The 24,131-nt window shown below is 42.0% G+C and overlaps 1 protein-coding gene across 1 annotated transcript in view; it reads left to right on the plus strand.

Annotated features, from left to right (window-relative positions):
• Positions 1 to 24,131, plus strand: part of LSAMP (limbic system associated membrane protein) — a 641,226-nt gene that overhangs the window by 577,240 nt on the left and 39,855 nt on the right. The window contains exon 4 of the mRNA XM_079766437.1: positions 16,197 to 16,331. Coding sequence (XP_079622563.1) covers positions 16,197 to 16,331 — 135 coding nt within the window. The remainder of the gene's footprint in view (positions 1 to 16,196; positions 16,332 to 24,131) is intronic.

Here is a 24,131-nt window from a genome sequence, read left to right on the forward strand (position 1 = left end):
TATTACATCCATCAGCCAGGGTTAATTGAAGTCTTTTGAGAGAAGAAAAGGGATGTGCCTCTGGATCTAAGACTACTAAGATCAGATGGTTCCCAAATGTAGGTATGCCCAAGCATCACCTTGGGAGCTTTATAAACTCCTGGGCTTCCTGGGACTCACCCCCAGAGGTTCTGACTCAGTAATTTTATGAAAAGACTCAGTGATCTGCACATGTAATACGCTCCCAAAGACATCCTTATATAGGTGACACTTGAGAAACACTGAAATAGATGCTGACAGGAACCTGAGATAAGCTGGTCACCATATCTGGGAACAATATTTGCATACTTTTTCTAAAGTGAAAGCAAAGAGGGAAATTGATTCACATAGTTGTTGTTTTTTATTTTGAAAACAGTAGTAAGAATTTAAATATCCATCTGAGGAGACATTATTTTCTGCAAATATCTGAGGCATAGAATATATTTATGAAGGATATTGAGTAATGTAGTTTGACTGAAGTTTATGAAATACATAGAAAATGTGTTCAAATAGGTAATTTTTGTAGTCTTTATACAAAAGCCTGTGGTCTTACTTCAGCGAAGCCATTTCTAAGACATGCACAAATAATTATGGTCCAAGTGGCTTGCTCTAAATATGTGATCCTTGGATGGACTCCAGAAACTCTTAAATAAATGGATAGTAGCATACTGAGTAGATATGCTGTCTTAATCAGTTTGGGCTGCTATAATAAAGTCCCATAGACTGGTGACTTAAATAACAAACACTTATTTCTCACAGTTCTGGAAGCTGAGAAGTATGAGGTAAAGGCACCAGCAGACTCTGTGTATGGTGAGAGGCTACTTCCTGATTCATAGATGGCCATGTTTCCCTATGTCCCCACCTGGCAAAAGGGGTGAAAGAGGGATCTCTGGGGTCTCTTAAACTTATTTGTTATTGATTTTTAGAGAGAAAGAGGAAGGGAGAGAGAGAGAACCATCCATCAGCTCCCTCCTGCATGCCCCCTACTGGGGATGGAGGCTGCAACCCAGCTGTGTGCCCCGACTTGGAATCGAACCTGCGACCTCTCAGTGCATGGGACTACTGGTATGCTCAACCAACTGAGCCACACCAGCCAGGGCTCTGGGGTCTCTTTTGTAAGGGCACTACTGACATTCATGAGGGCTCTGCTCTCATGACCTCATAATTTCTCAAAGACCCAATCTTTTAATATTATCACATTGGAGTAGGATTTCAACATATGAATTTGGTGTAACACAAACATTCAGTTCATAACAACATGCCTTATAATTATCAAATGTCTTAAACAAGCACTTGACAATCCTAGGTTGAAATCCATTAGCAATTGAATCCCTGGACAGTTATTCTGTGTGATTGTAGTGAGATCCTTACATGGTAGGTATGGGACGTGATGGAGCAGACTTTGTAGGCAGACTGACCAGCTGCCTAGAACAAGGCAAAACTGCTTCAACACAGGGCTGGGAAGTTGTCTGATATAAACAGATGATTGGGTACATTGAAGTGCTTGGTTGAGATACAAATTTCTGTGCTATATGATGTGAGGAAAATAATGAGCCTAATATTTTTGTATGACAGGTATTAGTTATCACCTGATCTCTTGATATAGACCCTATTAATTGTATACTCTTAAGTAAATAATTTTTTAGTTCTTGCCTGTTAGGTTGTGAGGGGCCTAAGCCACTAGCAAACTTAGAAGTTCCATGTAAGAAAGGAAGATAAGCTGAGTTTCAAATGGGCTGATGGTGTATAACAGGAAAAACAAAACAAGCCTAATGATGAATTCTTTCTACCCACACCTCAGGTCTCCTCCTCTTTCCTAGAGGAATCATAGTTCATATCATTAAAGAAACTCAAGTTGGGGTCATTCTTAGAATATGCAGATGCAAAGGGCTATGACAATAGTAGGGTACAGATTTCTGGATAATGGTGCTGCATCAAGGCTAGTAGACTATTAGTCAGTGATCAAAACTCAGCACGAAGACTTCAGTCTTGGAGGAAGGGAGATACTGACAACTGGATGATGGATCAGGTTCATGATTCAGCCCAATTTTAGCTGCATCTGGGGACCAGAGTGCAATCTGAGTGCCAGTGACAAGAACTGAAGAGCTTTCAAGCAAAGTAGTGCCACAGGGTGGAGAGTCAGCAGAGAAAAGGCAACTGAGTATGCATATAGATACCTCCACCTTCAGGATCAGCACTCTATGTCCAAACCTCTCTCAACAGGCTCAAGTCTCACTGCTTCAGGACTGAGTGGGCTGAGCCTGCAGGTCACAATTCTTTAATAGCCACATTTGAATAGTACAGGAGGTAGGGTGAAAGAGACAATGCCCACATACAGTCATTAAAACTCCATATTATCCAGCCAATTAGAGAATTTTTATGATTTTATATAATGTCAACTTCCTTGCTACTATTCCTCCTGTCATTATGTTTTTGGGGTCTTATTTCTCTATTAATTCTTCTTTCCTTATGCCAGAAATAGAAAAAATCTCTGAGATTTTCTTTTTCATTATGAGAAACCTGCCCTGAGGATACAGCCACAAGGGTGGGTATGTCTTTCCCCTGTACTGAAAGTATTAAATCCAATTTCATTTTTAAAAACTTCTAATATAAAATATATGTTCTGAGTCAAAAATTCAAGCAGTATAGGAAAGCATAAAATTCCCTGACCACACACTTCTGACACTCTGATTCCATAATTCAGAAGCATGACTATTACTAATATTGTGCACACATTTTATATATATACTAGAGGCCCAGTGCACGAAATTTGTGCATGGGGGGAGGGGGGTTGTTCCTCAGCCCAGCCTGCACCCTCTCCAATCTGGGACCCCTCAAGGGATGTCCGACTGCCCGTTTAAGCCCGATCCTATGGGCAGTTGGACATCCTTCTCACAATCCAGGACTGCTGGCTCCCAACTGCTCGCCTGCCTGCCTGTCTGATTGCCCCTAACCGCTTCTGCCTGCCAGCCTGATCACCCCCTAACCACTCCCCTGCCAGTCTGATCAATGCCTAACAGCTCACCTGCCAGCCCGATTGCCCCCAACTGCCCTCGCCTGCTGGCCGGTCACCCCTAACTTCCCTCCCTTGTCAGCCTGGTTGCCCTAACTGTCCTCCCCTGCTGGCCTAATTTCCCCTAACTGCCCCCACCCCTGCTGGCCTGGTCGCCCCTAACTGTCCTCCCCTGCAGGCCTGGTCCCCCCCAACTGCCCTCCCCTGCAGGCCTGGTCCCTCCCCACTTTCCTCCCCTGCTGGCCTGATTGCCCACAATTGCCATCCCCTCCTGGCCATCTTGTGGTGGCCATCTTGTGTCCACATAGGGACACCCATCTTTGACCACATGGGGATGGCCATCTTGTGTGAGGGCATGATGGTCAATTTGCATATTACCTCTTTATTATATAGGATATATCAAGTGTGTTAAAAAGCATAGATATGAATATGTGCCTTTATGTGTGTACACAACTGTCAAATACAAAGAAGATTAAAGAATATGTGCATTTATTATATACACACATAAAGGCACATATTCTATACATAGTATTCTACATATAGTATTCTATAATCAATATATCTCTTTATGACTAGTTATCATTATATTACATGAATTAATTTTTTAAGTGAATACATTTGTATAAAAATATGACACATAGTTAGCACTTGATAAATGCTAGGTATAATATTTTAACCCTTTGCACTCGCTTGCTTTTTTCTCTATTTCTTTATTCTAATGCTAACCGTGTCGAGTCACACTCGACATCCGAGTGCAAAAGGTTAAGACAATCCTTTTCTTGCTTGGCTTTATACATTTTTAAATATATAGCATTCCTGGAAAATAAAGATTAGTTTTGCTTGTATATAATTTTCAGATGATGAAATTTATACTTTATTTATTCTGTTTTATTTACTTCACAAAACTTTATGTTTAGGAGATTGCCCATGTTGCCACTTTTAGCAACCTCCTATTCATTTTCTTTCTTCGTGGTGTTCTATTATATAAATGTGTAACAATTTATTTACCCTGATATGATGTGGGTATTTCTGATGCTTCTGTGAGCATCACAGCACACATTCTCAGCTTTAATAAATATTGTCAAACTCTCTCCCAAAATGGTTGGACCAGCCTACTGACTGAAAAATCAACTTTTTAAGGATTTTGGCCATTTTGTCATGTATATTATACGTACATTTTTCATCTTGTCACATGTGTGTTGACTTTGTGGATGAAAATTTTCTAGTGTGGAAAAATTTTTACTTTTTATATAGTCAAACCAATCTCTTTTTTTATTGATTCTATGTTTCATGACTTGCTTAGAAAGATATGCCCTTTTTCAATATTACCAAACTGTTTTATTTTCTTTTAGTACTTTTACAATTTAAATTTTAATTTGAAATCATTTGATCTATCTAAATTTGTTTTAGTGAATAAAGTGAGGGTTTGATTTTTTAAAAAATAAGACAGTCCATTATTTCCACACTATTTTTGCAACAACAAGAGAAAAAGATAATTCAATAGGTAGCTAATGAGAGAACTGACATATAAAACTATGGTTTTTCTAAATATGACAAGTTAAATAAAAGAGGCATGCGGCCTGCCAGCCGCCAGTTTGACATGCTAATAAAAGGACCCCATTCACTAAAAATAAAAAAAATATAAAATATATCAGAATAAGTTTAATGCATATTTCTCAGGAATTAGGAAGAAAAATAAGCAATTGATAGATGAGTAAGGGACACCTAAATGTAATATCTTATTCTTGGATAGAAGGAATCAAGATTGTAAAGCTATATCTCTCTAAATTAACCTCTAAGTCCAATATAAACCTGGTCAAAGATATTTGTTTTTGTTTTATTTAGAAGATAATTCTAAAGTTCATCTGGAAAAAAAAAATTGGAACCAATCAGAAAAATGCTGAAAAATAACTATTCATATCCTTAATTTAAAAATATTAAAAAAGCTAATGTAATTAAAATCATAACAGACTGGTCCAGGAATAGATAAACAGAATCAAGAAACAAACCAAGTTGTAAATAGGATTAGAATTTAAAATCATTGAGGAAATATGATTAATAGTTTTAAATAGAAACTATTAGACAAAGTTCAAGTGTAATTCCCAAGTCCTTTAATCCATTTTGCTCTCACAGGAAAGAAGGCAAGGCCCTCCAGAGCCATTTAACTGCACTTAACCCTGATGAGAATGCAATTTTTATAAGATATAGGAATAATATCTGTTTTCTACTCCCTCTGTTTCTTGTATTTCCTGTTTAAATTATTGGCTGCCACAAATTGGTATTTGTCAAATGACTGTTTATAATGGGACTCAGAAGCCATTCTCTACTGTTCAGATCAGTTGATTTGCATGTATACTTTAAGTATTAGGTCTTTTTACATTAAAAAATTATATACTGAATTATTAATCTTATTTGACATTTGGAGATACCTCATCTCTATGCCTTTTACCCCCTAACTGGCTATTTCTTCTTGTTGTCTATAATTTCTTTAGCCTATAAAAACCTCAGAAAATAAATGAATATTTAAGAAAATAAAGAGTAAAAAAATATAAGTAGTTTTATTCTTCATTTATATTCAGTTGTTTAAAAGGAATCTCCACTTGAATGTCCTTGAAGCATTCAAAGTCAACAGATATAAAAACTCATTTTATTACCACAGGCACCACCCCCATAAAAATACCATCCATCCCACAAATCAGTCAAGCCAAGAACTTTGGGGTACCCCTTTCCCTCACTTGCCACTTTAATTAGAGGGGATTTGTGAAAGCAGGGCCCTCCCATCAGGCTAAGACAGTTTTGTGGGCTTCCTTCATTTTAAACTAAACCTCTGTGGTGGCCCTTTCCCCCTGCCTTTGTTTTTATTTAAAACGAAGTAGAGGAAACATCCTCATGGGGTGCTTTTTAAATGAAGTGACTTGTCAAAGCAGAGACTGTGGCAGTAATCTGAAAAGCAGTAAATTTAGCGACCCTCACTTGTACTGACAGCCTGTCATGGGCTTGAAACATAAATAGCAGTGGAGACAAATCGTTGCTGTTTTCCTATTAAGCTTTGGCCCACTGGCCTTGCAGCCTTCCAGGCGTGTGTAGCCCAGCCTGGGAGAAGACTGCCTTCTAGAGCAGATGTGAGCTCGTTCTAGTCTCTCCCACTCCGCCTGATGTGTCCTCCCAACACTGCCGCTGAGACCCTCCCTCCCACTGACATCCGCCTGCTTCAGAGAAAGCCCAGAACACCCAGGGGCAGGATGGAGGGGTGCTGGTATACAGAGGGCTGCCATCCAAACTGAGAGCTGATGGTGGTGACTGATTCCTAGTTCATTCATTTGGGTCTAAGGACAAGAAGCAAATTGTTGGACTCCTTCCTGTTACTATTTGTGTTGACCCCTGAGCAACCGAAGGCTGCCCACCTTCTGTTAAATGGGAACATTCTAAGAAGATCACTTTAGCTCATGCTCAAACCATTTCCTCTTCGGGCCTCGCCACCTTACTCCCACTTTTCTCTTCATTACTTATTTATTGACTTTAAGCGAGAACAGTTTTCTAAATTGGATGGAACAGCTCCTTCAGCAGTAGGACTAGCTGAAGAAGTGAGTCTGGGATTTGGGGGTGAGCCCAAATGAGGTCACTGCAGCATCTGGGCCTGTAAGGAAAGGGCTAAGGGCCAGATGGGGTTATCGCCTGCTTTGTTTTAATTACCTTTAAAGGCTACTGTGGCAGCCACAAAACTGTCCTGGGCAATCCTTCCACTGGGCAATCCTTCCACGGTGCGATCGCCCTGCTGAGCTTAACACATTCGCTTACAAAATGTCAATTGATTTATGTGACTTTTGAAAACAGCAACCGCTGATCTCATATCCCTTGATATTTAATCCTCAGCCACGGCAGAATCACTAATGACAGGTGGTGGAATACCCCTACGGTTCTGACAACAATGGTGAAAGATCATGGTTGTTACTCTCTCAGACTAGTGATTCTTTGTTCTTCCCTACCCCTTCTTAGGAAATAGTCTAGAAAATAATCAACAGCTGCAGGAGTTTTCACGTCTATTTTATTGCAAAGGAGTCTTTTAGGTATTTCCTTTTACAGTTTTATCTCTAGGCCTCTTCTTCCCCACATCCCTGAGGTAATAAAAAGGAAGAGAGACAGTGAGTCCTTGCCCTGTGACATCAAGGCATCACACAAATGTTCTGCAGTCCCTACTACTGTGTTTGAATGACCACCAGTGCATATATTGAACAGTTGATCCATATTTAACCCCAGTTTTTAGCAACTCCATATTTCCGAGTGCCTATCGAATGTGCTCCCCAGGATGTTCTAAGAAAAACTGATACCAACCACATCAAGAGTCAAACTCATTATTTCCACTCCAAAATAAACACTTCTTTCAAATCACCTTAGAGTACCAACAGCACTCAAACCCAGGAAGTCACTAGCTTTCAACCTCCACACTGCTTTTAGAATAGATTTCTGCATACCCAAGAAAACTCAAGTGTACTACAAGGAGACCCCAGGGAGGTGAGGGTCCAAGTGTGGGGTGCACACTCCCTCTGCTTTCACAGACATTGTGCCTCTTTCCCATTGAGCCCAGGCTCTGCCTCAGAATCCCTCTCAGCATCATGCCCCAGGCAGCCACTGTCAGTTGGTCAGGACTGATGAGGACTATTGGACATCCTTGAAGAACCATCTTCACTTTCACAGCAAGTCACAGGGTGACGTATCACAGTACATGTTAGGTCTCAGTTCCAATAAATTCTCGCCCAGAGTCTCCTAAGCGGTGTTGATGTAGAAAGGACTTTAAACAAATAGAATTTCCATGGGATTCTCTGCTTACACTTGTTGACTCCAGAAAAGGAAGGCAGGAAGGGAGGGAGGAGAGGGAAGAATGTTATACAAAATGTCAATTTTACTCAGTACTTTGTGGATGCTGAAAGGTTTCACTGTACCATTATTGAGATGCAGAGGTACTGAACAAAGCAAATTCAGTCTTCACACCACCTCTCACACCCTAGAATATGTCCCGCTGTCCCCTCACTGCTTATCTCTCCTGTGCAGTGAGCTCTATTTCAGGCTGGCATTCCAGCCTGCCACAACCTCTCACAATTAGGCAACTCTGATTCTCTTCCCTCGTGATATTCAACTTCCTGAAAACTCACTTCTCCCAGGAAGTCTTTCCTAACATACCAGGTGTACTGGTTAATAATGCAGATTTTTTCCAATAGAGTTACACATATGTTGATATACATGCGATTTGATATGTATGCTATTTTGTTGTATTGACAGCAAGCTTCAAAACTTCATATGGCAAATTTGCTGAAGGTGTTAACATCATAGATATTTTACACTTAAAAATGTTGAATTTCGTGCCAAAAAAAAAGAGCATTTGCAGGACGTTATAATTCATTACTTTATTTTGAAGAAAAGTGCTGCTGGATACATCGGGAAGCTTATGGTGAACATGCTCCATCTCAAGATACTTGTGAATGCTGGTTTAAATGCTTTAGAAGTGATGATTTCGATGTGAAAGACAAAGAACGTCCAGATCAACCGAAAAAGTTTGAAGACCAACAATTGCAAGCATTATTGGATGAAGATGCATGTCAAATTCAAAAACAACTTGCAGAAAGATTAAACGTTGCTCAGCAAACAATTTCTGATTGTTTACAAGCAATGGAAAAGATTTTTAAGGAAGGAAAATGGGTGCCACATCAACTGAACAAAAGACAAATGGAAAACCGAAAAGTCATCAGTAAAATGTTGCTTCAACTGCACGAAAGACAGGTTTTTTTGCATGGAATTATGACTGGTGATGAAAAGTGGATTTATTTTGAGAATTCCAAGTGCACAAAATCATGGGTTGATCCAGGTCAACTATCAACATCGACTGCAAGGCCAAAATCACTTCGGAAAGAAGACAATGCTCTGTGTTTGGTGGGATCAGGAAGGTGTGGTGTATTATGAGCTTCTAAAACCAGGTGAAACTATTAATACTGATCGCTACCAACAATAAATAATCAATTTGAACCACGCTTTGATCATGAAATGACCAGAATGTGCCAGAAGACATGGCAAAGTAATTTTGCTTCGTGATGAAAAATGACACACTTCAAAACCAGTTAAAGACATGTTAAAAGATCTTGCCTGGGAAGTATTAACCCACCCACTGTATTCACCAGACATTGCTCTTCAGATTACCACTTGTTCTGACCGATGGCACACGCACTTTCTGAGCAGCACTTCAAAACATACGAAGAAGTGGAAAATTGGGTCTCTGAATGGTTTGCCTCAAAACAAGAAAAGTTCTATTGGGACGGTATCCACAAATTACCTGAAAGATGGGGAAATGTGTAGCTAGCGATGGACATTCCTTTAAATAAAGCACTTTTGATGTTTCTCTTGAAATTATCGTCTTTTCTTTGATTACAAAATCCGCATTATTAACCAGTACACCTAATAAGTCCACTCTACACTGCTCCTGTAGCTCCTTTGCTGGTGGCTGGCATTTATGTGTACCAGTGCTTTATACTGTTGCTTCCCATGGGGCTCTCTAAATAAGTGGGTGGGACTAAACTTGTAAATACCAACTTTTTTCTTGCTTACTGCTTTATTTGATTTTCTCAATAAAGAAATTAAGTGAAGAGTGCAAACTTAAAAGCTGATGACTGTCTATAACTGAGCTGCTTTGCTTTGGAAATGCCCCAATTGTCCCACTCTTGACTTCCCGGTATACTCAGAAACAGAAATCGAGCAGATTCTGAAGGCTAAGAGTTCAGCCAACTCTAGTACCTCCTGGCATTCTAATGATGAAAGTCATCATGCCTCATTAGAAACGGGGGGGTCCAAAAGTTCATAGACCTTGTTCAAACCTCAGCTCTCCCTTAATAACATTACCAACTTGGGCACATTCCTTAAGGGCCTACTTTAAACTTGGGTCCCTGTGTTTCCTTGTCTTTAAGCAATATTAACAGTATTGTGCATTAAATAAAGAAATATGCAACTCACCCAGCACAGTACCTAGAACATGTTTATTTAAGTGATAACTCATTCAACAGTCATCCTGCAATATTTATGGAACATACCAGCATCCCACATTATGCTGCACAATGGGGTACAATGATGAGCAAAACCAGATGTGGCCCCTACAATGGAGTGATAGCTATTATCAATATAATTGCTCTTCAGAGAACCAAACATAGGGGATCCTGTTTTCAAGCCTAGCATTTGGAAGGGCAGAATAGTTTCTAAAAACTGAAACCAAGTAGGTGGTATCGGTTAGGTGTTAGTACAATAACAAAATGTCATGGCCCAGGACTGAAAAGGATGTGTGGATGGCAGCCTCCAGTGGGTTGCTGAGCTCAAACTATGTCAGCTTGCTGATTTTTGTATGTGAAAGGAAAAATGCAAACCATAATGAATTGGATCTCTCTGGATGCCAGGAAAATAATGCCAGAGTGTTCTTCATTTGGCCCATGCTTATTCACAGAGCCAAATCCTTTTGTAGATCTTTCCTAACACTGTGCTTGCCTCCAGTTTCTGGGTACTAACTCCACCCTTTGGGGCTGCAGAAGGCATGGGGCCAGTTTTCACACCCTGTTGTGGTCTTACTATTTGATCAGGAAGCAGATCTACAGCAGAGTAACCCACCCCTTCTCTTCCATGTAGCTTATGTATCTTAATAGTCAAATGACTCTTTAGAGAACTTTCTTTTTTCATTTTTATTCTTCTCTTTCTTAAATTCATATTCATTATGTCACTTCCTTGCCCCCCTTCCATTCTCTTCAATACTTTGTTCTTCTCTGTGTCTCCCAATTTCCTATTATTACTGCTTTTGGCAATTGTGCCTGTCCCCAACACCTGCCTTCTTTCAATCATGGGTCAGTTCACTCTTCATGCCTTCCTTGATGGGTGATGAGAAGTAGCAGTGAAGAGTGGATTCAGCCTTTGGACAGAAACATTGTCAAACTCTAAAACAGTGGTTCCCAATTTGGGGCACACATCTGACCAGGGGGGGGGGGCAATTTGATTTTTAAGGGGGGTAATTTGAGAATGAATTATTAACAGTGAATATTTTGCATTTCTTATGGTTCTAGGGGCCTCATATATAGCATATAAATATACATTGTGGCATATTTATGCATTTCAGTACTCTATTATACATTTTGAAGCTTTATTTGCTATTTTTCATATCATTTCATATTATTATTTTTAACAATTTCTTAGTGATTTCTTCCTCAGTACTTCAACTATCCTTTTGTTCTTTTATTTTTCTCTTTCATGGATGCCATGTTCTTTGGAAGTTTGTTTAGACCAAGTTAATGGCCTTTTAGGCTTTCTCCACGTGAATAGGAGTTCGGATTTTTAATAATAAGAATTATATGTCATGGGGGGGCATCAAAATTTTAGAGATGCTTAGATGGGGAATGGCCAGAAAAAGGTTGGGGGCCACTGCTCTAAAGGATCTCTCAGGTGGGATGTGAAACTGAGAAACAAAATCTTCAAAGGATCTGGAAAGAGACATGGCAGGAAATATAACCCCATTGTAGGCATTTTTTTCCCCTAGATTTATTGTCTTCCTCTCTGGCTTCATTTTTTTTGTTTTGTTTTGTTTTGTTTTTTAGTATGTTTGTATAGAATGTAAAGTGAAAAAAAAAAAAAGAAGAAGTAGGGAAATAATAAAAACAGAAACAGGTGAGTATGTCCTTAGGGGTAAAAACATGAAATGTACTGTATGAACAGAAACTTGTTATAGCATTTCAAGTTAGCACAGGGAACTTCAAATGACATCATTGATTCACAATCTTCTTTTCTTTTTAGAGACAGAATTTTATAGCTTGCTTTTATTCACCCTTTTCACTCCCCTTTCAACCACGGACCCACACAAACACACACATGCACACACATACACAATCTGCAGACAAGTTCCACTTGTTTGCTTTTCATTAATCTGTATGTGTACTGGCTGATACTATAGCAACTACAGTGGAGCTTCTGTGGAGGGGCTGACCCCACAGAGCAGGACTCTCTTTAGTGTTTATCACTATTGTGTTTGCAGCCACTACTTGTAAATGCTCAGATTTAGGTGAGTAAAGGGAATGTCAACGCCATTTCAAACACACACGTTTCCTCTTCAGTGAAAAAAATGATCTAAGGAGATGTTATGGTTATAAGACTCTTCTCAGAATATTGAAAAAAGATTCATCAATTTTCTAACATATTACAATCCTTGGGATTCTACCTTTTCAAACTCATAAAACCCTCAAATTTCACAAGTTTCCTATATTTCATTTGTTGTATCTCAAATAAAAGAAAAGAACAACAAATACCATAATGAGTATTGAGGTAGTAAGCTTTTTAAAAAAAAATTAAATAGAGGACTGGTTATCATGTCCTGAGAAATTTTCAAGAATAGGTCTGCTTTATTTAGTGAGCAAATATTTGGGTGTTAGTGAATAATGTGTATGTTGTTTCCTAAAAGATAGAGTGGAAGGTTATATGCAAATAAATAGCTGTGTGTGTGAGTGTGTGTGTGTGTGTGTGTGTGTGTGTGTGTGTGTGTGTGTAGAGAAAAAGAAAGAGAGACAGAGAGAGGGAGAGGAGAGGAGAGGAGAGGAGAGGAGAGGAGAGGAGAGGGGAGGAGAGGGGAGGGGAGGGGAGGGGAGGGGAGGGGAGGGGAGAGGAGAGGTAGAGAAAGAACAGAGAACGGGAGAAAGTGAGAAAGAGAAGTGCCATGGAATTTCGTTTTATAGATATTTTAGAGAGAGAGGATGAGAGCGGGAGAGAGAGAACATCGATGTGAGATCAAAACATTGACCTACTGCCTCCTGCATGCCCCCCACCAGGAATAGAACCCACAACCCTGGCATGTACCCTGACTGGGAATCTAAAAGACAACCTTTCAGTGCAGGGACAATGCCCAACCAACTGAGCCACACCAGCCAGGGCAAAATGTATTTAGTTGTAAATAGCTGCTTGCTTACAAACTCCTGCTTGCCACTGGAAATCTAAATAAACCAACATTTTGGAGGCGATCTCTCCAAGTTTCACAGAAGCAGGGTTAGTACTCTGAAGGCACTGTGCTTGGAAGGCAGCACCTGGCATACTCTAATTGGAGTATTCCTGGCTGATTTCCTCTGTGTAAGGCAAGCTTAGAAGAGAATAGTTTCCTCTTGCCATTAGCTCTATGACGAAATATTAAAAGAACTAATATGTACAAGTAAACAGTGACTAAGGAGACATGCGCGTTATGCGCAGGAGTTTGAAAGGTGCATACACCGAGGGGGACGAGGAGTTATTGAGCCTGGTAACTGCATATTGCCAGGAGACACAAAAGCACATTAAGCAAAGGGAGATTTAAACTAAACACCGATCCCAGAATAAATATAACACTCGGCGATGTGAGCACGCTTGTGGAAATAGGCTGAGATGTTTAAAACAGCAGAATACTGAAATTTGCATTTCAGGTAAACATTTATACAAGGGCAGAAAATGGTAGGAACAAGAAAAGAGCCCAAGTTGTAGCCACAGGGCTTCATTCCACAGCGAACTGAACCACAGGTTAAGTGTGACATTCTGGCCTGAGAACCTTCTTATGGCTGAGCGAGTGAAAGAAAGTGGTGACAGGACCATTGGGTTAAGAGCAGCTGGTCAGAGTGAACTGAAAAAATGCGAGAAAGGTGTCCCCATACGGACAGATACATTTGGGACAAAGGGTGAGGAGGAATAAGAGAATCTGAGTGCATTTTAGAATTTTGTGACTCAAGACTAACACTATGTATTCTATGCCTTGAAACAAGCAATTGCAGTTGCTCGGATGAAAGAATGGTATTGTTCTGTTTCCACCAGGGGTTCTGTTATTGTCCCTGCACCTTTTTCTGAAATAATAACTGCACACAGCAGATACATCCTCAGGACATGACCAGAAGTGCCCCGCCCAGCCTTGTAGAGCAGAGTACTAAGCATATCCGTCCTTCCCCAGTAAAAGGGTATTCTTATTAGGATCATTAAAAGGGAGTGAAGGGGGAGGGAGAGAAGAGATTAACCAAAGAATTTATATGCATACTAGAGGCCCGGTGCACAAAATTCATGCAGGGGGTCTCCTCAGCCCAGACTGCACCCTCTCCAATCTGGGATCTCTCAGAGGATGTCCGACTGCCGGTTTAGGCCTGATCCTAGGTATCAGGCCTAAACCGGCAGTCGGACATCACCCTCACAATCCGGGACTGCTGGCTCCTAACTGCTCACCTGCCTGCCTGCCTGCCTGATAGCTCCTGACTGCCCTCCCCTGCCAACCTGATCACCTCTAACTGCCTCTGCCTGCTGGCCTGATCAACCCTAACTGGCCTCCCTTCTGGTCTGGTCACCCCTAACTGCCCCCCTGCCAGCCTGGTTGCCCCCAACTGTCCTCCTGCTGGCCTGGTTGCCCCCAACTGCCACCCCCCTGCCAGCCTGGTCTCCTCACATAGCCAGCTTGTTCAGAAATTTGGTCATCCCTCACTAACCCCCCTGCTGGCCTGGTCGCCTCAAGCAGCCTGCTGTTCAGTTGTTTGGTTGTCCCTCACTAACCCCCCTGCCGGCCTGGTCATAGGCAGCCATCTTGTGAAGGCATGAAGGTTAGTTTGCATATTACTTCTTTATTATATAGGACTAGAGGCCCAATGCACAAAATTCATGCAAGGGGCTCAGCCCTTGCAGCCTCGGCTGCCTCGTGGCCCCGCAGCCCCACCCTCACCCACTGGTCATTCTGGAAGGTCGTTCCGCCATCCCATCTAATTACCATATTAGCTCTTTATTATATAGGATATGCAGCTAAGGTATATAAAAGTATTCTAAAACACTTTTTAGTAAAGTGTGTGCTAGATAATGTTTAGGACTTCAGAACCAAATAATTTTATATAACCATTGCCTTTTTTATTATTGGGATTGCAAAGTTTCCTCAAAGGTAGTGATAGAGACATTGACAGAAGACTTAAGTTTGGAGTGTTCCTGACAGTTGTGTTATAGACTGTTATCAAAGTGGCTGTATGTTCTATGGGGAGCCTAGTTAACAGGCTTAGTTGACATATTTAGACAATGGATTTGTCTCTGTGCTGTCTGTCTGGTATGTTGATATGGCCATCAGGGAATTTCCAGAAAAGGGAAACAGCTTGTGGCATTTGAGCAGAGCTATTAATTGGTACCGTTTAGTGTAGGATGACCGGAATTGCAGAACTATGCTCTTTAGCACTCTCCCAGCTTCTCTATTGTAACCCAAGCAGCCGTGGAGTTTTGCAACTTGAGGGTGAGTGGGCTTAATTTAGCTAGACTTGAAGTCCATAGTCCTTTCTGGCCAAGCTCTCCCTGCTCAACCTCTTTTCTTCTTTACCTTCTCTGTTCCCTTTTCCTTTTCTTCTCCCTCCACTTCTTCATTATTTATCTCCTCTCTCCCTTCATGAAGGGAATTAAACAAGCCTGTCAATCCCAACTATTTAAGCCAGTGTTACTTAAAATGCACCATCAGCAGCACATTCTAATGGATCTGGCCCATGGCCTGGAAGTCTCAGTGACTGATGGAGTTTCACACTGAACAAGGAAGCCATAACTGCAAAATAGGGTTCTGAACGTGACCTTTGTGAACAGAATTCTACATACACTGGGGAGAAGAGTGACAGTTTCTCATAAGAAAGCCACGTTTCCTTCTAACACAACCTTGGTTGAAAAAGCTCATTGCAGTGTGGTGTGATCGATGATGTCAGCCCTTTACAACTTGTGTACACCTCTCCCCAACTCCCACTTTGTCCTAAGCCCTTAACCAATGACTGAGGGGTGTGAACAAATAATCCAGCTCCTGGCTTCTTGGTCAGGAAGACTAGGAAGTGGGAAATGTGCTATCCCCAGAGCTCCCCAAGGGATGGAGCCAGCTGGCCTCCTGTGAACTTGGCATTACACCATAGCTTGGCTTCTTTCTTGCCAAGTCCCATCTTCCCACTTCCTCACCAGTTTTCCTGAGAAGACTTCCTCTTTAATCACTCCCACATGACTTTTTGTCTTGGAGTCTGCTTCTGTGGAGTTGACCTCAGACAAAACACATTGTCAGATGATTGAAAAACCATGTAAATTATTTGCTTCTAAAAACAAAAAGAGGCAATCTGCTTTTAAACTTCAAAAGCCAATCATGCAAACTTCTGTTTTTCAGGAAGAGAATTTGAAGGAGAAGAAGAATATCTGGAGATCCTCGGCATCACCAGGGAGCAGTCAGGCAAATATGAGTGCAAAGCCGCCAATGAGGTCTCCTCGGCGGATGTCAAACAAGTCAAGGTCACTGTGAACTGTGAGTATGGCAGCAGGCAGCAGGCAGCAGGCAGCAGGCTCTGTGTGCCCAGGGCCCTCCACCTGACGTGAGCTAAACATCCCATTAGCAAAAGAACAGTGCATTTCAAGCAGATGTTCCTCTGGTCAGAAATGCACATTTATACATTAGACACATCCAAGGGCAGGACTTGGCCTTTGAATATGATATATCAACTTGATCAACTCTAAATATAACCCATAATACATTTAACAATACACTCTGCCTTTTACTCAGACTATAGAATTAAGAAAACACGATCAGAGAGCACTAGCATTTCTGGCAATCACTATTCGAGTCATTGTGGAGACCAAGGTCATACCACTTTGGAAAAAAGGAACGATTAATATTGGCTTTAAATGGAAATTTTTCCCTTAATGCATTGTTTGTCAGAGGGAATAACCCAAGATCATATTTTATCCCCTGCTATTTAACTAATTGGCCTAGGGAACAAATTCAACCCACTATGGTCAGAAACCATGTATCCCTGAGCGCTAACAGGGATATATGATAAGTTAATTTTGGTTACCTATTTGTTGTAAAGTATGAGATACATACTTTGGGCATTAGAAAGAAAGATTTCTCTAAGATGCATAGGTAAGTGGGCATATTTTGAACTTTTCAGATGAAAGAATCCTTAGATGTAGTTCAAAAGATGGGGGGAGTGGTGGCTCCATATAATATGTGTCACCTAAAAAATGAATAAAGAGAATTTGTTTACCCTTTTCAGTGAGGAGTGGTTTTCCACATCATTCAAATTCATTTTCACATCACACAATTGTGACTGGTGACAGAGACAAAGGGATGTCCCGACAGTTCTTTCCTTCTCTGTATTAATACACAGAAAAAATACACATATGCACATATAACACACAGAGGCACACAGATACAAAGACACAGATACAAACAACCCCTATTTGAAAATATGCTTTAGACTGATAACTTTTTGTTATCTTAAGTCCTCCGTGCCTTTACGTGTGTGCCAGTGAGTCTATATAAATTCCCTGGGAGGGTAGATATAATTTATTCCAGTTTAGAGTTCCAGACATTGAAGCCCAAAGTCATAAAAGGGCCTTTCCTATGTGACATGAGCAGCAGACAGAAGCAAGGGACACAGACTAAGTTTGATTCTAAAGCTCATGCTCTCAGGAAAAAGGGGAGGAGAAGGAGTTTTCAATTCTTATTACCTACAATGTGCAGCACTGGATTAAGGGATTTCCATTTGCCATTTAATATTCACAGTAAACTCATGAGATAAATATTATTGGTTTGACTTTAAAATTTGGAAATGAAGGCATAGATTGCTGAGGAAACTTGCCTAAGGTGAGCCAGCCACGCGGGCTGTGCTGTACCCAGGGCCTTCCTCCAGCCTTGCAGCCTTCTGCACCGCGTCCCTAGAATCCAGTAGCTACAGCTCCACCGGAGACATCGATGGCACTCATTTCCAAGAAGCAAGGGGCTGCATTTGATGAGGTCTGAAGTGCTTTTATCCCTGAGCTGTCTGCATTTTTTTTTTTTTTTTTTTTTAGTAATAGAGTTTTGAAATGTCAGTATTCCTATTCTTTCCCAGCACTGGGTGTGTTTCAAAGACACATTAATGATCTCAATGTTATAAAATGCTTTAGGACCTTTCTTTTCCACATGAAAGACACTTTCTCTGGGTGTTTATACAAGTTGTAATTAGGTTAGTTAGCTTCTTTTATGTACACACAGCCATTCCATCATCTTCCATCTCTTCTCTGACTTTTGGAGTTAAGATTTTATTTTCTCTTTAATTGACCTTCATCTTAATTAGATTTCTGAAAGTCCAATCATGGAGTACATAGAAAATATTTATGCTTCCATTGTGTGGAACATCAAAGTGGTCTGCCTTACTGATGGTTCCCCAGATCAAAGCCAGCCGCCTGGGCCCTTTCATTATTAGTGCAATTAGTCTGACATTGCTCCTTTTTGACTGTCCCCAAAGTGTAACTTAGAAGAGAAGAAGATACTGCTAATTTTCAAGAAAAGGCTTTTATGAAAATGTGAGCTTTTGCTAGAGATGAGTGAACCATAGCAGATTATGGACAGAACCTTGAGATTTAAAAATAAAAAAAAATACCTCACAATGGAAATCTAGTATAATGAGCTTAGTCAGACATCCAGTAAATGTTTACTGAATGAGTATGTGGAAACTCAAAGTACACTCTGCCCTCTTAACATTTCTCCAGATTTCACCAATGATGTTAGTTAAACATCAGGAAGTATATTCAAATATCAGTTTCCTTTGGAATCATCTTTTTACCAATGTTTTATAAGCTGTGTTTTAAAAAGAAGGAAATCTTACACTTTGTGACAGCTTGGATGGACCTGGAGATCATTACGCTGAGTGAAATAAGCCAATCAGAGAAAGACAAATACTATATGATTTCACTCATATGTAGAATCTAATGAGCAAAATAAACTAAAAAACAAAATAGAAACAGACTCATAGATAGAGAACAGACTGACAGCTGTCAGAGGGGAGAAGGGTTGCAGGGCTGGGTGAAAAAGGTGAAGAGATTAAGCAAAGAAAAATACCTCATAGACACAGACAACAGTATGGTGACTATCAGAGGGAAAGGGGTGTGAGAGGAGGGAGAAGAGAGTGTAAGAGGTAAAAATAATGATGGAAGGAGACTTGACTTTGGTTGTTGAACACACACTACAATATACAGAGAACTTTACACCTGAAACCTATATAATTTTATTAACCAATGTCAACCCAATAAATTCAATAAAAAATAAAAAATTAAATAAATGGGGAGAGGGAGGTAGCATTTGTAAGTGTTTATAATACATTATAACAACTAGCCACTGCTCCTCTTGCCCTGCTCACACAACTTGTTCTACTTTACTGTAATCGTATTAAAAAGATGAAGTCTTGCCCTGGCCAGTTTTGCTCAGTGGATAGAGTGTCGGCTTGGGGACTAAAAGGTCCCGGGTTCAATTCCAGCCAAGGACACATATGCCTGGGTTGTGGGCTCAATCCCCCCCAGTAGGGGGCGTGCAGGAGGCAGCCAATCAATGATTCTCTCTCACCATTGATGTTTCTATCTATCTCTCTCCCTTCCTCTCTGAAATAAATAAAAAATATATATTAAAAAAAATAAAAAGATGAAGTCTCCAACATTAAATTACATCACCAGGTCTGGCTAGCAAAACTTGTGGTACTGAGAAATATCTAGTATCAACTTTGTCACTCCATCCAAGCTTGCCTACTGTGAAAATGCCCATTATTTAAATTGACCCCTCTCCCCTTCAAAACACAGTGTTTGGAATTAGGCCAGGCGATCAGGATGGCTCAGATAATTAATGGCTGAATAGATTATTGTAATGAAACAGATCCTGAGTACCAATATAAAGAAAAATCCCAGCGATGGTAATTATCTCCTACCAGCATTTTATTGATTCCTTTACTCAGTGGCTAACAGGTATTTGTTGCAAGGCACTGAGAAGCTAGAGCAGTCAACAAGAGAGACCTAACAGTTTCTCCTGTTTACAGTAGCTCACAAGCTAGATTCTGCAATCTCTCCTTTTTTACTTCCCTTGATACTGCTCATGGTTGGTCTGTGGCATTGCACGTAGCCATTTGATATATAAAATCTATTTTCTAAATGGCAGGAGGTCCTGGAGTTTACAGAAGCTAAATTATTGACCTGAAATCTCTTCAACTAAATAAGCTTAGTAAAATTTTGTACAACAGGCAGGACTTCTGGTTTCTTATATTTTCCTTACAGGATAGCTACTAATTTCTTCCAGATACTAGCCCCAGGGACAGTGGTCCTCTCGTTACAGGTTCTCTGTGTAATCCCTCAATTTTAGTTCTCACAGTGCAATAAAAGCAGATCCCCTTATGGGTCTGTCTCATCCTAGTGCCCCATACACTGAGGATAATATCTAGTACAGAGTAAATGTCTAATACATTAATTTTATTTGAATTCTTCCTGTCCTGGACTCTTTCCTATTCCTGGAGAAATTCTTCTCAAAACCTACCCCAGGAAGTCTTCCCCTCACCCAATGGCCAGATAATATTCCCACCTCCTGCCTTCCCATAGCTATCTCTCCCAGTAGGTGCACATTGTCACTCTTTATGGCTTCTTTTCCTCTGCTTGTGTCCCTTTGAACTCAGCTCTGCTGCCACCCTGGTGTCCAGGGATAACCAATCCAACACAGTTGCTGGGAGGTATGAGACACTGACATTTCTGAAGCTCCCCTTACATTTTTTTTTTTTGAGAAGCAAGCTTTGCTTTTGTTGTTGCGATATCTATATCTATATCTATATCTACATCTATATCTACATCTATATCTACATCTACATCTATATCTATATCTATATCTATATCTATATCTATATCTATATCTATATCTATATCTATATCTATCTATCTATATCCTATCAGCCCGTTTGCACAAAGATTCGTGCAATAGACCTTCATTCACCTGGCTGCCTGCACCAGTTTTCTGCCAGCACCGGGGACCCAGGCCTTGGCTGTGGCCACCGCCTTCTGCCTTCTTTCAGGGTCGGGGCTTGGCCACGGGCGGCGGCCTTGGGCTCTGCTGCACCCCAGCATCCCTGCTAAGGATTGTAGGAGCTGACCCCCGGTGGTTGCCTGCTATCCGTGCAGGCTCCCCGCTGGTGCCCAAGGCCGGGAAAGCCTCCGCCCGAGACTTTCCCGGCCTTGGACTCTGCCGCAACCCAACATCCCTGCGACGGTTTCCTGGTGGGCGTGGCTGGTGGGCGTGGCTTGTGGGTGTAGCCAAGGTACGGTCAATTTGTATATTACTCTATTATTAGGTAGGATATATATATATATATATATATATATATATATATATATATATACAACAATCCTTTTCTCCTTTCAGAAAGGAAGGGAAGGAAGGGAGAGGGAGAGGGAGAGAGAGATAGAAACATCTGATAAGAGAGAATCATTGATTGGCTGCCTCCTGCATGTCCAACACTGGGAATCAAGCCTGTAACCTGGGCATGTGTCCTGACTGGGAATCATTCTGTGACCTCCTGGTTCACAAGTCAATGCTCAACTCCTTACATTTGAGAGCCCACTATTTTAGAAGAAGCAGAGGTTACTACTATGGAATGCACAATTGGAACTGGAGACATCTGTTGTGTCCCGATAATATACATGCATTTTAACTGGACTTTTCAGTGCATTGATTAAAAAATCACCTGATGAGGAAATTTTAGGAAAATAATCCCTCAATATAGAACCAACTGGCTACCTTCTCTAGCTTCATTTCCCCATGCCAACTTTTAGTTTATTCTTATATTTGGTATAGTGTCAGTAAAAACACATTCTAGTGCTTATGATCTATTATGGGATCTTCAAAGGAAATATTCTGTAAGCATCCAGAGTTACTGTAATTTTTGCCCATAACTTTGCAATGTGAACAACAACCTAAGTTTATGAGTACCTTGAGAGTTCCAAGATTATCTTAAAGACTTTGTATGAATCACTCTGATCATCACAGTGACAGTGACCAGCTAAGGGGAAGGCATAGTGGGCTGGAGCCTGCCCCAGCGAGGAGAAGTATTTACATTATCATTGACATTGTTCAGTATTGTTGATAGATGATGATTTAAAAAAAACAACAACAAAAACACACAGACAACATTTAGTCACTTTCATTATTGTTCCTAAATTCTCTACAGATAATGTCTGTCTTATTGCCTGCATTCTTTGCCCCCACCCCATTGGCCCACCTCTACACACTAACCCTGGGCGATAATTGAATCATCCCCATTGCAGGAGGACAAAACCAAAGCTCAGAATATGTAAGCATCTTTTGCCACAAAATCAAAGAATTTGTGAGTGGTAGAGATCAATAAATGTAATCACTTCAGGCATTAAACATACTCTCCTATACATCCTATCTAATAAAAGAGTAATATGCAAATTAACCATTACCCCGCTACACCCACGAGCCACGCCCACCAGCCACACCCACAAGCCAATCAGGAGTGAATATGCAAATAAACCTAACCAAGATGGCTATGGCCACAGAGAGCAGGAGGGAGGCTTGGGTTTCCCCGGCAATGGAGGAAGCCAAGCTTTCCGTCTGCCTGTGCCAGCCTAGGCCTCCACTCAAGGCTACAAAGTTTCAATGATAGAAGATACATAAATCGAAACAGAAATGGCAGCAGACATGGAGCTGGAAAGAGCAGGAGGCTAGGGTTGCCCCTGGCGATGGAGGAAGCCAAGCTTTCCACATGTCCTGGCCGTGCCAGGCCTTCACTTAAGGCTACAAAGTTTCAATTATTGAAGATACATAAATCCCAACAAAAATGGCTGCCGCCACAGAGCAAGCAGAAGGCTTGGCTTCGCTCCAGGCTACAAAGTTTCAATTGTAGAAGATTAATAAACCCCAGATACCAGGGTCTCCACTTGGGTCACCAGGGGGTGTGGCCGGCCTGCAAACCACCACAGGCCCCTCGCCCCAGCTGCTCCATGCCCCAAGGGAACCCCTACCCTGATCCGGGACATCCTTCAGGGCAAACCAGCCAGCCCCCATCCGTGCACCAGGCCTCTATTCTATCTAATAAAAAAGTAATATGCAGATTGACCATCACTCCAACACACAAGATGTCTGCCCCCATGTGGTCAAAGATCCTGACCCCATGTGGACACAAGATGGCTTCCACAAGATGGCCAGCAGGGGAGGGCAGTTGGGAGGGACCAGGCCTGCAAGGGAGGGCAGTTGTGGGTGATCAGGCCAGCAGGGAGGGCAGTTGGGAGGGACCAAGCCTGCAAGGGAGGGCAGTTGGGGGCGATCAAGCCTGCAGGGGAGGGAAGTTAGGGGTGACCGAGCCAGCAGAGAAGGGAAGTTGAGGGAGACCTGGCCTGCAGGGAAGGGCAGTTGGGAGGGACCCAGGCCTGCAGGGGAGAGCAGTAGGGGGAGACCAGGCCTGCAGGGGAGGGCAGTTAGGGGTGACCAGGCATGCAGGGGAGGGCATTTAGGGGCAAACAGGCTGGCAGGGGAGCAGTTAGGCATCAATCAGGCTGGCAGGGGAGTGGTTAGGGGGTGATCAGGCTGGCAGGCAGAAGCAGTTAGGGGCAATCAGGCAGGCAGGCAGGCGAGCAGTTGGGAGCCAGCAATCCTGGATTGTGAGAGGGATGTCCAACTTCCCATTTAAACGGGCAGTCAGACATCCCTCGAGGGGTCCCAGATTAGAGAGGATGCAGGCTGGGCTGAGGGACACCCCCCCCCATACACGAATTTTGTGCACCGGGCCTCTAGTCCTATATAATAAAGAGGTAATATGCAAATTTACCATCACTCCAACACACAAAATGGCCACCCCCATGTGAACACAAGATGGCCGCCACAAGATGGCCTGCAGGGGAAGGCAGTTAGGGGTGACCGGGTAGGCAGAGGAGGGCAATTTGGGGCAACCAGGCCTGCCGGGGAGGACAGTTTGAGGGGAACCAGGCCTGAAGGGGAGGGCAGTGGGGGCGACCAGGCCAAAAGGGGAGAACAGTTAGGGGCGACCAGGCCGGCAGGAAAAGGCAGTTAGGGGCAACCAGGCCTGCAAAGGAGAGCAGTTGGGAGTGACCAGGCCTGCAGGGGAGGGCAGTTAGGGGTGACCAGGCCTGCAGGGGAGTGCAGTTGAAGGCAGCCAGGCCTACAGTGTAGGGCAGGTGGGGGGGACAAGGCCTGCAGGGGAGGGCAGTTAGGGGGAAACAAGGCCTGCAGGGGAGAGCAATTAGGGGTGACCAGGCCAGCAGGGGAGGACAGTTAGGG

Source organism: Cnephaeus nilssonii (assembly GCF_951640355.1).
Source record: "Cnephaeus nilssonii genome assembly, chromosome: 3".
Taxonomy (NCBI): Eukaryota; Metazoa; Chordata; class Mammalia; order Chiroptera; family Vespertilionidae; genus Cnephaeus; species Cnephaeus nilssonii.